At 60.0% G+C, this 12,682-nt stretch overlaps 2 protein-coding genes across 2 annotated transcripts; both read left to right on the forward strand.

Annotated features, from left to right (window-relative positions):
- The first annotated feature begins 383 nt into the window (after nucleotides 1–383).
- On the forward strand, nucleotides 384–11,397 carry SLC26A6 (solute carrier family 26 member 6). The gene is made up of 21 exons (XM_004581747.4): nucleotides 384–467; nucleotides 2,321–2,479; nucleotides 2,581–2,720; nucleotides 2,849–2,959; nucleotides 4,133–4,326; nucleotides 4,502–4,666; nucleotides 4,764–4,916; nucleotides 5,163–5,245; nucleotides 5,342–5,489; nucleotides 5,657–5,770; nucleotides 5,885–5,962; nucleotides 6,179–6,274; nucleotides 6,407–6,513; nucleotides 6,655–6,724; nucleotides 7,484–7,576; nucleotides 7,661–7,768; nucleotides 8,087–8,179; nucleotides 8,760–8,936; nucleotides 9,096–9,150; nucleotides 9,346–9,482; nucleotides 9,716–11,397. Exons 1-21 carry the CDS (start codon nucleotides 409–411, stop codon nucleotides 9,728–9,730), a joined length of 2,355 nt encoding a protein of 784 aa, XP_004581804.2. The 5' UTR covers nucleotides 384–408; the 3' UTR covers nucleotides 9,731–11,397.
- A 31-nt stretch (nucleotides 11,398–11,428) lies between these two features.
- Nucleotides 11,429–12,682, forward strand: TMEM89 (transmembrane protein 89). Its single transcript, XM_004581746.3, has 2 exons — nucleotides 11,429–12,167; nucleotides 12,466–12,682. The coding sequence occupies exons 1-2, from the start codon at nucleotides 11,874–11,876 to the stop codon at nucleotides 12,649–12,651; spliced, it is 480 nt and encodes a 159-aa protein (XP_004581803.2). The 5' UTR covers nucleotides 11,429–11,873; the 3' UTR covers nucleotides 12,652–12,682.

Consider the following 12,682-nt stretch of genomic DNA (forward strand, 5'->3'; position numbering starts at 1 on the left):
GAGGCTTAAGAAGAAGCCCCAAGAGCCTGGATCCAGCGCCAGAGTTAAACCAGGGGCCACTGAACGCACCCCCAGACCTGCCGGCGACCAGTTGGGGATTTCTGCTGCTCCTTCCTCTTCGACCCTTTGCAAAGCCAGGAACCGGGAGGCGCACCTGCGGCCCGTCAGCCTGCATCCTTCGATCCGGTTCTGCAGGACCACCTGCTGGGAACAGCAGCTCTGAGGGACCCAGATCAGGCGGCGGGCGAGGAAGGGGTTAAGCCCTCCGTCCTGAGGCTCGCCCCGCCCACGGCACGTCATTTAAGCCCCGCCCCGCACGCTGATTGGCCCGCGCGTCCGCGGATCTGCAGGGGGTCGTTGGCCGCGAACAGGGTCCCGGTCCCGGTCCCGGAACGGTTCTGCCTGGAGATGGAGCAGTTGCCGCCAGGCCCCGCGCGGCGGGCCGTGCGGCTCTCGGATGCAGCGGGGTAAGTGCAGGGCGGTGCGCGTGACCCCGAGGCGCGGGCTGCCGGCCTGGTGCCTCCACCCGGGGCTGCCACGGCCAGGCGTGCTCCAGCTGCCACACGGTGCCGGTGTGAGGGAGAACCGAAGCCGGAGCAAGGGGCGCGCGGAGGCGTGGGCCCCCAGGGCTGCGCCCGCTGCAGGCAGTGAGGACGGGGGGCGTCCCTGCCAGAAGGGCCCTGGCCGAGGCCTGCCGACCCGCTGGGCCCCCAGCCCACTCCTGCTGACGACGGTCACAGCGCGGAGATCCCCGGCCCTTTAATGCTTGAGCGGGTCTGGGTTCTCTGTTAAGCCTTCTTACAGGAGGAGTGAGGGAGAGAATGCACCGCTCTCAGAGGATGGACCAAAGACTGAGACCCCGCCCCGGGGGAGGAGCCGGGAGTGAGCCCCCGCCCTCCGGGGAGGGATCCAGCTCAGAGGCCCCGCCCTCAGGGGGGAGGGATCCAGCTCAGAGGTCCCGCCTTCCGGGGGAGGGATCCAGCTCAGAGGTCCCGCCCTCCGGGGGGAGGGATCCAGCTCAGAGGCCCCGCCTTCCGGGGAGGGATCCAGGTCAGAGGCTCCGCCTTCTTATGGGGAGGGCCCATTGAGCGTGGCCCCGCCCTCCACGGGCGGGATCCAGATCAAGGCTCCGCCCCAAAGGGGAGGACCCAGCGAACGAGACCCCGCCCTCCAGGGGAGGGATCCAGACCGAGGCTCCGCCTTCCTAAGGGGTGGACCCGGTGGACGAGACCCCACCCTTGGGGAGGGACCGGGGAGCGAGGCCCGGCCCTCCTGGAGCTGGTCCTAGGGTCGTGGGGGAACGAACCTTTTAAGAATCCTGGAGTGACTCAGGGAGCTGCCTGGGAGCCCTAGTTGCTCTGAGAGGCAGTGGTGCCTCGAATCATTGAGGCTCTTCTTCAGCCCCCTACTCCCTGCTCCACCCAGGCATTCAGGTTAAAGGCGCTTTGCAGGTGAGTTCCTGCCTGGCAGGTGGGAATCCTCTGTTTAGTTCAGTGCTTTTCTTTCAGTGTTTTCCTGACAGGTGAGGAAGCTTCCTCCACGGGTTAGAGCTCCCCTCCAGGTCGCAGCTGCTTCCCGTCCCATACAGGCCTCCCCCAGTTGGAGTGAGAGCACCCCTGAGACACCCCCATTCCCAGGGGAGTTGTCCACTCCTGGAGAGATCCTCTTCCCCTCAGAGCTCCCTCCCTGACCTCCTCCCCAGAGGGTGAACACTAGCCCTTGGCCTTCCCAGTCCTGCCTGAACTTACCTTGGGACGCCAGGGGCCACCATAGACACGCCACTGACCTTTCCTGGAGGGGAGAGTGTCATCCGGAGGCCTGAGGGTCGACAAGAGAGCGGCTTAGAGAACTGGACTTCCAGTTTGCTGGGAGCCTTCCTTGTGTGTGTGCCAAGCCAGTCAGTACTGGCCGCGTGGGGCAGCTAGAGAATGCCTCAGGGATTGGCCAGGAATCGACCGGGGGAGGGGGCTAGCAGGTGCACTGACCTGGACCTGGACCTGGACCTGGACCGGGAGCTCAGTCAGGGCTGGGCAGCCACACCTTAGGTTAGAGATGTGGATCGTGTCCATCCTGTTACCCCTCCATGAGGGACTTTGGTCTAGAAAGGGGCCTCCCTCCACTAGCCAAAGTTCAGGGACTGCCCCGTCTGTATGCAGGCATGGGGCCCGAAGAGAGCAGCTGGAGGCCGGGCCTGCCTTGATCTTTGGGCCTGGAGAGCTCAGGTGGGAGGTTGTTAATTCCCAGGAGGGACAAGGAGGGGGTCCCTCACTGTAAAACTCCCCTCTGCTCCCCCTCACCCCCCGTGTTCTTGCCACTGCAGAGAGAGGGACACAGAGGCGCTCCTGCCAGCAGCCCAGGCCATGGAGCTGCGGAAGCGAGACTACTGCGTGGAGCGACCGCTGCTGAACCAGGAGCAGCTGGAGGAGCTAGGTCGCTGGGGCCCCGCACCCAGGACCCACCGCTGGCGCACCTGGCTGCAGTAAGGGCTGGCATTGTGGGGTGGGTGGGGGGCCTGGGGGTGCTGGCTGATCCCCGACACACTCCCGCCCCATACCCGATGCCTGCTCTCCATGTCCTCAGATGCTCCCGTGCTCGGGCCCATGCCCTTCTGCTCCAGCATCTCCCCATTCTCGCCTGGCTGCCGCGCTATCCTGTACGGGACTGGCTGCTGGGGGATCTCTTGTCTGGCCTGAGTGTGGCCATAATGCAGCTTCCACAGGGTGAGCCTAGGGTACTCTCTGCCAGGAGCCATGGCCTCTAGCCCCAGCCTCAAGCCCCTCCGAGCCAGAGCTGGGACTCTGTTGAGACTTGCGGCCTCCAACCTGCGTTTTCACCATCCCATCCTCAGGCTTGGCTTATGCCCTCCTGGCTGGATTGCCCCCTGTGTTCGGTCTCTACAGTTCCTTCTACCCTGTCTTCATCTATTTCCTGTTTGGTACTTCCCGGCACATCTCCGTGGGTAAGTGGAGTCAGGCCTTGCTTCCCAGGAGGGCACCTCCCCCTGCCTTGGAGGCCAGGGAGCGAGTGGGGTGACAGCAGGGCAGGAGCCCCGGGAACCAGGGCAGTGTTGGTGGTGGTCCACCATCAGGCTAGCCTAGGGCCTTCTCCAGCATCACCACTGCTGACTGGCATCATCACAGTGGCAGGGTGCTTCACAGCCCAGCTCCAGGAGGAGTCAGTGAGGCAGCTGGTGTGACCTGGAATTTGGCAGCAGCCAGGCTGAGGCTGATGCTGTCTCCTTCTGACTGTAAAGGCAGCCTGGGTATCCCCGGGCTGGTGGACGCTGGCACGGCTGGGGAGCTGACACGCAGTCAGTACTCTGTGTTGTCCGGCCCCTAGCCAAGCCTGGCTGTCAGTTCGGCTCCGGCTTCTATAGCCACTCTGTGAGGATGTTTGTCCAGAATCAGATAGTTCCTGATCTGTCACTCTCTCTTTTTCCTTCTCTCTTCCAAAACAATCATTTTGCTTCCTTTTATTTGAAAGGCATAGAGAAAAGACAGAGAGTTCTTTCATTCACTGGTTCACACTCCACCCTGCAAAATCCCCAAAACAGCCAGGGCCAGGCCCAGCACAATGGCTCAGTAATTAAATCCTCGCCTTGCATGCGCCAGGATCCCATATGGGCATCTGTTCGTGTCTTGGCTGTTCCACTTCCCTTCCAGATCCCAGGTTGTGGCCTGGGAAGGCACTTGAGGACATACCAAAGCTTTGAGACCCTGCACCCACATGGGAGACCAGAAAGAAGCTCCTGGCTCCTGGCTTTGGATCAGCTCAACTCTGGCTGTTGTGAACCAGGGGATGGAAGTTCTTTTTATCTGTCTCTCCTTCTCTATATAAATCTTTCAAATCAAACAAACAAAAACAAAACAAAAAAACAGCCAAGGCCAGACTAAACCTGGAAGCCTGGTGTCCCACGTGGGAGGTGGGGCCTCATGCACTTGAGTTATCACCTGCTGCCTCCTTGGGTAAGCATCAGCAGGATCTGGGTCTCAGACTGGATGTTTGGTATGGGATGTAGGCATCCCACTCAGTGATGTAGCCACTGAGCCACACAGGTGCTTCACCTGCCTCAGTTTCAGGGTCGGGCAGTGTCCTGCCTTCAGACCTACCCTGCCCTGTCCTGTCCCTGCAGGAACCTTTGCTGTCATGTCTGTGATGGTGGGCAGTGTGATAGAATCCCTGGCCCCGGATGAGGACTTGCTAGCTGTCTCAAACGTCACAGTCAACCTGCCGGATGCCTCAAACTTCACAGATAATGAGACTGCCAGGGATGCAGTCCGGGTGCAGCTAGCCTCCACGCTAGGCGTCCTGGTTGGCCTCTTCCAGGTACCCCCAGGCCCCCATAGCACTTCTGGGTGCCCACCTGTTGTGTCCCCTCCCCCTCTTCACTATCCACACATACCTTCCATTCCCTTTACCCCCACTTTCTGATCCCACCTGCCCTGGGGCTTCCCCTGTTTAGCCGCCCCCCTGCCCCAGGAACCCTGTCTCTTCTCCACAGGTAGGGCTGGGCCTAGTCCGCTTCGGCTTTGTGGTCACCTACCTGTCTGAGCCCCTGGTGCGCAGCTACACCACAGCTGCGTCTGTGCAGGTCTTCATCTCGCAGCTCAAGTATGTGTTTGGCCTCCAGCTGAGAAGCCGCTCCGGACCACTCTCCCTCATCTATGTGAGTGAAGAGGGGCAGCAGGCAGAGGATCAGAGTGGAGGAGAGGGTGCCAGGCTGGGGCTCTCTGAGTGCTGGCTGTGACGCCCCCTCTCCTCAGACAGTGCTGGAGTTCTTCTGGAAGCTGCCCCAGACTGTAGTGGGCACCTTGGTCACCGCCCTGGTGGCTGGACTAGCGCTGGTGGCCATAAAGTTGCTGAGTGAGAAGTTGCGGCGCTACCTGCCCCTGCCCATCCCAGGGGAGCTGCTCACGGTGCGAGTTGCAGCAGGGAGGGCTGGGTGAGCGAGGCTGGATCTCTATCCCAGACTGCCTCCCATGGGGGTGTGTGAGGGCCAGTTAGGGCAGTCCCCGTGTCCTCCTAACATCCTGCTAGCATTTCCATCTCCCCAAAGTCCTGTGTCTCCCACCCTCCTGGCCACTAGTCCCCACCCCTCTTTTGAAGGCCTTCTGAAGTCTTCCTCTTCCTCAGACTCTTCCTTTCTTTGTCTCTTCCCACAGCTCATTGGGGCCACAGCCATCTCCTACGGTGTGGGCCTGGAGCAGCAATTTGGGGTGGACATTGTGGGCAACATCCCCGCAGGGTAAGTGTAGGCCACCGGAACTGAGCAGGGTTGGGGTGGGGCTTTGGCAGCCAGGGCCTGGCCCCTTCCTGTAGTCCTTACAGGGGTCTCCCACAGGCTGGTGCCCCCTGTGGCCCCCAACCCACAGCTGTTTGCACAGCTCGTGGGAAACGCCTTTGCCATCGCCGTGGTGGGCTTCGCCATTGCCATCTCGCTGGGGAAGATCTTCGCTTTGAGGCATGGCTATCGTGTGGACAGCAACCAGGTCTGGAGGTGGGGAGGTGGGTATGGGATATGGAGGGGGCCGTGCGGGGTGCTGTGGGTGAAAGACAGCACAGGTGGATAGCGACCAAGGTTTCGGAGGCCCTTGAGTGTGGATGCAGGTTGGAGTGATGAAATACTGACTGCCCCTTCCTTCCCCTCCCCTGCCAGGAACTGGTGGCCCTTGGCCTGAGTAACCTCGTTGGGGGCTTGTTCCAGTGCTTCCCCGTGAGCTGCTCCATGTCCCGGAGCCTGGTGCAAGAAAGCACGGGGGGCAACACACAGGTGATATCTTGCATGGGCGTGGGGGGATGTATCCCCAGGGGCAGCACTGCTCTGCCATAGTGGATGCCCTTACACACACGCTTCACTCACTTACATCTCTACACATCCCTGCAGGTTGCTGGAGCCATCTCTTCCCTTTTCCTCCTCCTCATCATTCTCAAACTTGGGGAACTCTTCCGAGACCTACCCAAGGTGAACCCCTGCCTCATCAGCCAGGTCCCAGGTTGGGGAGAGGGACTGCAAGGTCATCCCAGGATCGCAAGACCCACTCTTCGTGGAGGAGGAAATTGGGTGTCCAGGATCTGACCTACAACATGAGGATCCTTGCCATAGGCTGGGAGTGTGCTTGGGCAGTGGGTCATGGGCCAGGGGTCAGGGCGATGAGCCCCTGTGATGTCCCCACCCCAGGCAGTCCTGGCCGCTGTCATCATTGTGAATCTGAAGGGCATGTTGCTGCAGTTCAAGGACATCCCCACCCTCTGGAAAACAAACCGGATAGATCTGGTAACAGCTTGGGAGGCCAGGAGTGGGGGAAAGAGACTGGGACAGAGGGTATGGGGGTCAGCGGAGTTGGTGAGGGGGCTTTGGCCTTGGTGGCCTCACTAAAACCCCTTGACCACTGCTGTTTCGTTGCAGCTCATCTGGCTGGTGACCTTTGTGGCCACCATCCTGCTGAATCTGGACCTGGGTCTGGCGGTGGCAATAGTCTTCTCACTGCTGCTCATGGTGGTGCGAACGCAGCTGTGAGTCCCCCAGCTCCATACCCTGCCCCTAGCCTGGCCTGGCCCGGCCCAACCTGGTAGAGCAGGGATCAGCTGCCCAATCCGTCTGTGGTTCCCTGGCTGGGCTGTGCCACCCTCTCATACTCACTCTCTCTTGCACAGGCCCCACTACTCAATTCTGGGGCGGGTGCCAGACACAGATATTTACCGAGACGTGGCCGAGTACTCAGAGGTGAGTGGCAGGGACCAATGGGGAACAAGGAATGGGAGGAGGAACAGAAAGAGGAGACCCTTGTCCATCCCTTCCACCCTGATGGGGGACAGTGGGCACTTGGCAATTTGAAGCCAGGAGTTTGGGTCTCCTGAGCCCTACTTGTGGTCCAAGAGGGTTGGGAAGGGACACAGGTGGCTCTGGAAGCCAGCAGCATAGACACCTGCACGGCAACCTGGGTCAGGGTGCCCGAGCAGCAGGGTCCTGGAGTACCAGGATCTAGGGGTGCTGCTCCCTGATGGGCCCAGTTGGGCTGAGTGCAGAGGACGTCTCATGCCAGGTGCTGGAAAGGGGTGGTAGGGTTGGGCCTTGAAATAAGATAACTGCATTTCTCGTGACCTGGAACATGCACATCTATAGCTTGGAGGGGAGGAGCCAAGGAATCTGAGCCAGAGGGGGAGGAGCCTGGCAGGACAGGGTGCACACAGGTTAATCAATCCCAGAGAACTGAAGACTCAGGAGGCCTGAGTTGCTGAGCCTAGGTCCTGGCAAAGGGCAGGAGGGGTCCAGAGTGTGCCCCGCAGGGCCTGGCTGTCAAAGGATCAGGCAGGGGCCAGGGAGCAGGTGAGGACTCTGAAGGTGTGGGTCATAGGCTGGGTCATGAGTTTGCAGATGTACTGAGCATAGGAAACTCTTGGCCGGGCAGGGGGCAGCAGGAGGACAACATGCAGGATTGGAGGGGTGGGCTCCGGTAACCCCTAATGTTCCACCCCACCCCAGGCCAGGGAGGTCCCAGGCGTGAAGGTCTTCCGCTCCTCGGCCACCCTGTTCTTTGCCAATGCTGAGTTCTATGGTGATGCACTGAAGCAGCGGGTGAGGCAGGGGTCCAAGGGGTAAGGGTTGCTGCGGCCCCACGCCTCACCAGAGAATCCAGTCTCCTGACATGTGCCCACACAGTGCGGCGTGGATGTTGACTACCTCCTCTCCCAGAAGAAGAAGCTGCTGAAGAAGCGAGAGATGCAGCTGAAGCGACTCAAGAAAAGCAAAACCCAGCCTCAGACACAGGCAGGGCTCCCTGAGCCGTGACCCCAGCCCCTGTCCAGCCCACCTTCGATCCACCCCCTCCCTGCCTACCTCCACCCTCAGCTGTTTCTCTTCCCCTCTTGGCCTCCTGCTCTTCTCCTTCCCCACCTGGAGACCCTGCCCTGTCCCCAGCAGGTCAGGGTCTCTGCAGCTGTTCCCCACTACTGGTCCAAGCCCCTCAACCCGGCTGCCCCAGAGCCCACAGCCTCCAACCTTCCCAGAGCCTGGAGAACACCAGGAACTTCCTGGGGCAGGTGTTGGAAGCAGCTGAGAGAATTCTACTGTCTCCCCCTGGCCTAGGCTGATCCTTCCAAGGTCACCTCTGTTTCCGTCTATGTCAACCCCAGCCAGGGGGACATCAAGAGCGATGACATGGAAGACTCAAGGGAAAAGGTGAGGCTGGAGATGGGGGAGGCAGGGCTGGCTGTGACTCCCAGAGATGTGGGTGCCCACACTTGTTCCCCAAGGACCACCACGGCCCCCACAGCTGCGGGTTCAGAAGTTCTAATGGCAGGGGAAACAGGTGATGGCCCAGATGCAGTGTGGGACCTGCTCTAGTGAAGTACTGTGGATTTCTGCATGGGGGCTCTTTGGGGCCTCACAGTCTGTGTTCACGGTGGAAGGGAGGACTTGAGTACATGAAAAATGGTCTAGGAGTCCAAGGGGACATTGCCAGGCCAGTTCAGAGCCCCAGGGCTTATGCCAAGGTGCCTGTGTGGGCTGGGAATGCATGTGCCTGGCCAAGGCCGGGGCCTGTGTCCCAGCATCCCTATCTTCTGTGTGTCCCCATATGTCCTTCTCTCCTGTCCAGGCATAAGAACTATGTTCTCATGGATGCCCCACGTGCCCCGTAGATGTAAGATTAGACATGTGTGCACTCACATCTGACTTGTGTCCTTGCATATCTGTGTGCCTGCCCTACCCTCACCCCTGTGAGGCATGGCCCCTGGCAGTATGGGTGTGTCCCTAGCAGGTGAAGCCCGGAGATTACCTGGATGGTGTGGCGGCCAGCAGTCAGGAAGATGCCAAGGCACCGAGTGGGTCCATGCTGAGGATGCTGGGCCTGCCCCAGCCCGACTTCCATAGCCTTGTCCTGGATCTAGGCACGCTATCCTTCGTGGACACTGTGTGCCTCAAAAGCCTGAAGAACGTAAGGGTGATGGGAGGGAGGGTGAGAGCAGGCCTGGGCCGCCCAGGCGTCATGCTGACCCTATCACTTGCCCTGAGAGTGCCCACTCACAGCCCCTCCCCCAGAGTTGGCTGAGCCCCTGCCCTGCGGTCACTGAGCCAGGGCCCATTTTGACTGCAGATTTTTCGTGAGTTCCGGGAGATCGAGGTGGAGGTGTACATCGCAGCCTGTCACAGTGAGTGTCGAGGGGACTCGCTGCCGAAGGGCTTGCCCAGCAGCAGCACCTCTGCTGGCCCTGGAGGTCATGGGAGTCCTGGGAGCCAAGGGCCAAGGGTCAGGAGTGACTAGGTGCTTAGCCATGGGGCATGACGACCAGGGGGATGTGCCTGACAGCTCAGAGAGCTAGATAAGATGCTTTTCTCACCCGCAGGCCCTGTTGTTGCCCAGCTCGAGGCTGGAAACTTCTTTGACACATCTATCACCAAACGCCATGTCTTTGCCTCTGTCCATGACGCTGTCACCTTCGCCCTTCAGCACCCAAGGCAAGAGCCCGGCAGCTCTGCTTTGGTAAGCTGACCTCTGGCTGCTAGGGGTTGTCTGTGTTCATCTGTTGCTTGTCCCAACCCTGATCTTGACTGCAGGAAGTCCATCCTAGTGACCATGGCCCTGCCCCCCAGTGGGCAGTTCCCCCTCCTGCCTTTAAATGGAACTGCCACCGTGGCTGGGGGGTTGATCTGGGGGAGAGGCTGGTGTGCATCCTCAGGTCTGACTGGAACTTCTCGCCTCCTCCATATCTCCAGGCCACAAAACTGTGACTGTGCCACCAAGCCTGCCTGAAACCGCCAGCACCTCTGCAAGTCGACATGGGGTGCTCCAGGAACCCCTCTCTGCCCCCGATCCACTCCTGGAGCTGCCCTGGAGTCCCCTCCAAGCACATACACACAACTCAGGGATGGAGGTCTGGGACTCCCAGTTCAGTGCTCTGGGCTGGGCTGGGGCGCCGTAGTCAGGCTGGCCTTGGCTAGGCGCAGGGACGGAGCCGCTGCCTGTTTTTAGCCTCAGGAATAAAGATTGATTAGCTCCACTCCTCGCTCTGCTATGCCACGGTGGGGACTGGGATGAGGCTGGGGAAGGAGCGGTAGTCCACAACTTTGGCTCCTAACCCCTCTTACTTTCCAGAGGGGAGCTTTGGGGTCACAAACCAGAGTGCAATTCAGGGAGGACAGGGCCAAGCAGGGAGAGTACAGAACAGGGGAGCAGTGGGAAGGGTCGGGACCCAGTGTGGGGGCACCCCACCCTAGTCAGAGCTGCTTCTCTGATGTAATTCTCTTCTCAGGGACCCTAGATCAGGTGCAGAGATGGTTCAGGGAGCCCCTGAGGAGAGGAAGAGGGCTGCTGATCTATATTTGAAATAGGCAAGCATGGCTGCCTCCCCTGGCATTCTTATACGCGCCCTGTGATTAGATCAGCCTGGCTTGGCAGAGCCCTGTCAGTGTGTGGCTCTGCGGGCACATGCATTGGGGATGATGGGGTGGGTGCCCAAGCCTTCCTGGGCCTCAGTGCCTCAACGTTCATGGCAGCAGTGGCAACGGTACACTACCTGGGCTGCCTGATGAGTGAGAGATGTGGAGATGCCAGAGAGCACTGGGCGTGGACCAGCCACTCTGAACACACAGACTGTGCCACTTACCAGGTACAGACCAGGTTCCAGGCCTGGATGTGGTTCCCACAAGAATAGGCCAGCCCAGTGCTGTGTCAGCACCCAGAACTGGAGTTTGCTGGGTGCTCAGACTTGGTTGAGGGAGGCAGGTGTGGGAGAGCAGGCCGTAGGTGATGCACCCAAGGCTGTAGAGTAGGGACTGCATTTTCTCCAGGTGACACATGGTGACTTTCCAGGAAAGGAAAACAGAACAGCGATGGGGGAGGGGTGAGAATAATGAGGCCAGCAGAGACAGGAAGGCTGGGCAGGAAGACCCTACAAGCCAGCACCAGTTCATTTTCATCTACTCAAAAGGCAGAGTAGGGCCTGGCATGATAGCTTAGTGGCTAAAGTCCTTGTCTTGCCCATGCAGGGATCCCATATGGGTGCTGGGTTCCCAGCTGCTTCACTTCCCATCCAGCTCCCTGCTTGTGGCCTGGGAATGGAGTAGAGGACAGTCCAAAGCCTTGGGACCCTGCACCTGTGTAAGAGACCTGGAAGAGACTCCTGATTCCTGGCTTCAAATCAGCTCAGCTCTGGCTATTGCAGCCACTTGGGGAGTGAACCAGCAGATGGAAAACCTTTCTCTGTCTCTCCTTTTCTCTGTGGATCTGATTTTCCAATGAAGATAAAGTAAATCTTTCAAAAAAAAAAAAAAGGATGACAGAAATCTTCCATCTGCTGGTTGACTCCCTAGATGTCTTTAACAGCCAGGGCTGGGCCAGGCCAAAGCCAAGAGCCAGGACCTTCATCCTGGTCTCCATAATAGGAGACAAGGATCCAAAGGCTGTCCCGGCTACTGGGCCTTCCTTCCCAGGTACATATGCTGAGACTTGAACTTGTGACAAGAAGAGGGGCTTCCAGCTCCACCATTTGGGGAGGCAGTAGAGGCTGGGTGCAGGAGTCCAGTGGGCAGCTTGGTGGCACTTCCTTGATAGGTCTGGGGTGCTTCTGCTGGTGGGGAGAAGCAGGCTTTAGGGACCATGGGGTGTTGGATGTTGGGGGATGGGACAGCAGGCGAGAATAGGTGAGAGAGTGCCCCTTCGGCCTTGGGCTGACCAGGGGAGTGGGCCTCAGGCCAGACGTTGTCCTCCAGCCTGGGACCTGGACTCCTGCCTCCTGGACCAGGGCCAGCTGCCCTGTGCGAGGCCGAGGGCCCAGGCGGAACTGCGGCCTCAGCGAGCAGACCTGCTCCGGGGGAGGGGCGTTTGCCTGTTGCCAGGTGCCCGGGTTCCGGCCACTGGGCATTGGTCGCAGTCATGCCACTCGTGCTGTCCTTTCTGCCGTCGCTGCTCCTACTGATGCTACCCGCCTCCTCCCATGCCTGGACCCGGCCCCTCTGGTACCAGGTGGGGCTGGACTTACAGCCTTGGGGGTGCCAGCAGAACAACCTGGATGCCTGTGAGCGTAGCATCAGCTGTCCCGGCTACTGGATGAGCCTGGGTGGGAAGAACATGTACCCCGTGGCAGGGGTCACCCTCACCACCACCATGATGCTGATGTTCAGCCGTGCCATGCTGCAGCGCTGGCGTTCTCAGGGTGCCAAGGGCGAGGTGAGTGCAGCCGCCCCTGTCCCCTGACCTCAGAACCCGCTCCTCTCATCCTCACACCCACTGTCTGTCCACACACTTCCACTGGAACCACACCAATTCCAAGTCCAGTGCCCACCCCAGCCATCTTCATTCAGTACCCCTATTCCTCCTCCAGCTGCCCCGGTATCCACTCCTGACCCACAGCTCACCTTCCTCAGCCCTAAACCCTTAGGCACTGCCCCATCCCCACCTCCACCCTATAGCTGCCCCCTGTCCCCATCTCTTCCCCTCATTCCTGCCTTCCGGTCTTCCCCCTCAGGATCCGCAGGTGACTGTTGGCCCCTGCAAGGCCTGGAAACAGAAGCCTGTGGTCTCAGAGCGTGCCTTACTCCACGGGGTCCTGCACATGCTCGATGCCCTCCTGCTCCACATTGAGGGCCACCTGCAGCGCCTGGCCACCCAGAAGCAAATCCAAATAAAGGAGCCTCCCACCCAGCTTGGGTGATTTGGCACATACTCCCCCTTGCCTCAACTCA

This window comes from Ochotona princeps, chromosome 21 (genome assembly GCF_030435755.1).
Source record: "Ochotona princeps isolate mOchPri1 chromosome 21, mOchPri1.hap1, whole genome shotgun sequence".
NCBI lineage: Eukaryota > Metazoa > Chordata > Mammalia > Lagomorpha > Ochotonidae > Ochotona > Ochotona princeps.

Bases quoted from the DNA above. Each gene is read 5' to 3' on its own strand.
- SLC26A6 (XM_004581747.4), top strand. From the start codon at position 409: ATGGAGCAGTTGCCGCCAGGCCCCGCGCGGCGGGCCGTGCGGCTCTCG. The intron at 4,917-5,162 runs GTGCGAGTTGCA...CTCTTCCCACAG, and splicing joins TCCCAGGGGAGCTGCTCACG to CTCATTGGGGCCACAGCCAT. The intron at 7,769-8,086 runs GCAGGGCTCCCT...CCCCTGGCCTAG, and splicing joins AAACCCAGCCTCAGACACAG to GCTGATCCTTCCAAGGTCAC.
- TMEM89 (XM_004581746.3), top strand. From the start codon at position 11,874: ATGCCACTCGTGCTGTCCTTTCTGCCGTCGCTGCTCCTACTGATGCTA. The intron at 12,168-12,465 runs GTGAGTGCAGCC...CTTCCCCCTCAG, and splicing joins CTCAGGGTGCCAAGGGCGAG to GATCCGCAGGTGACTGTTGG.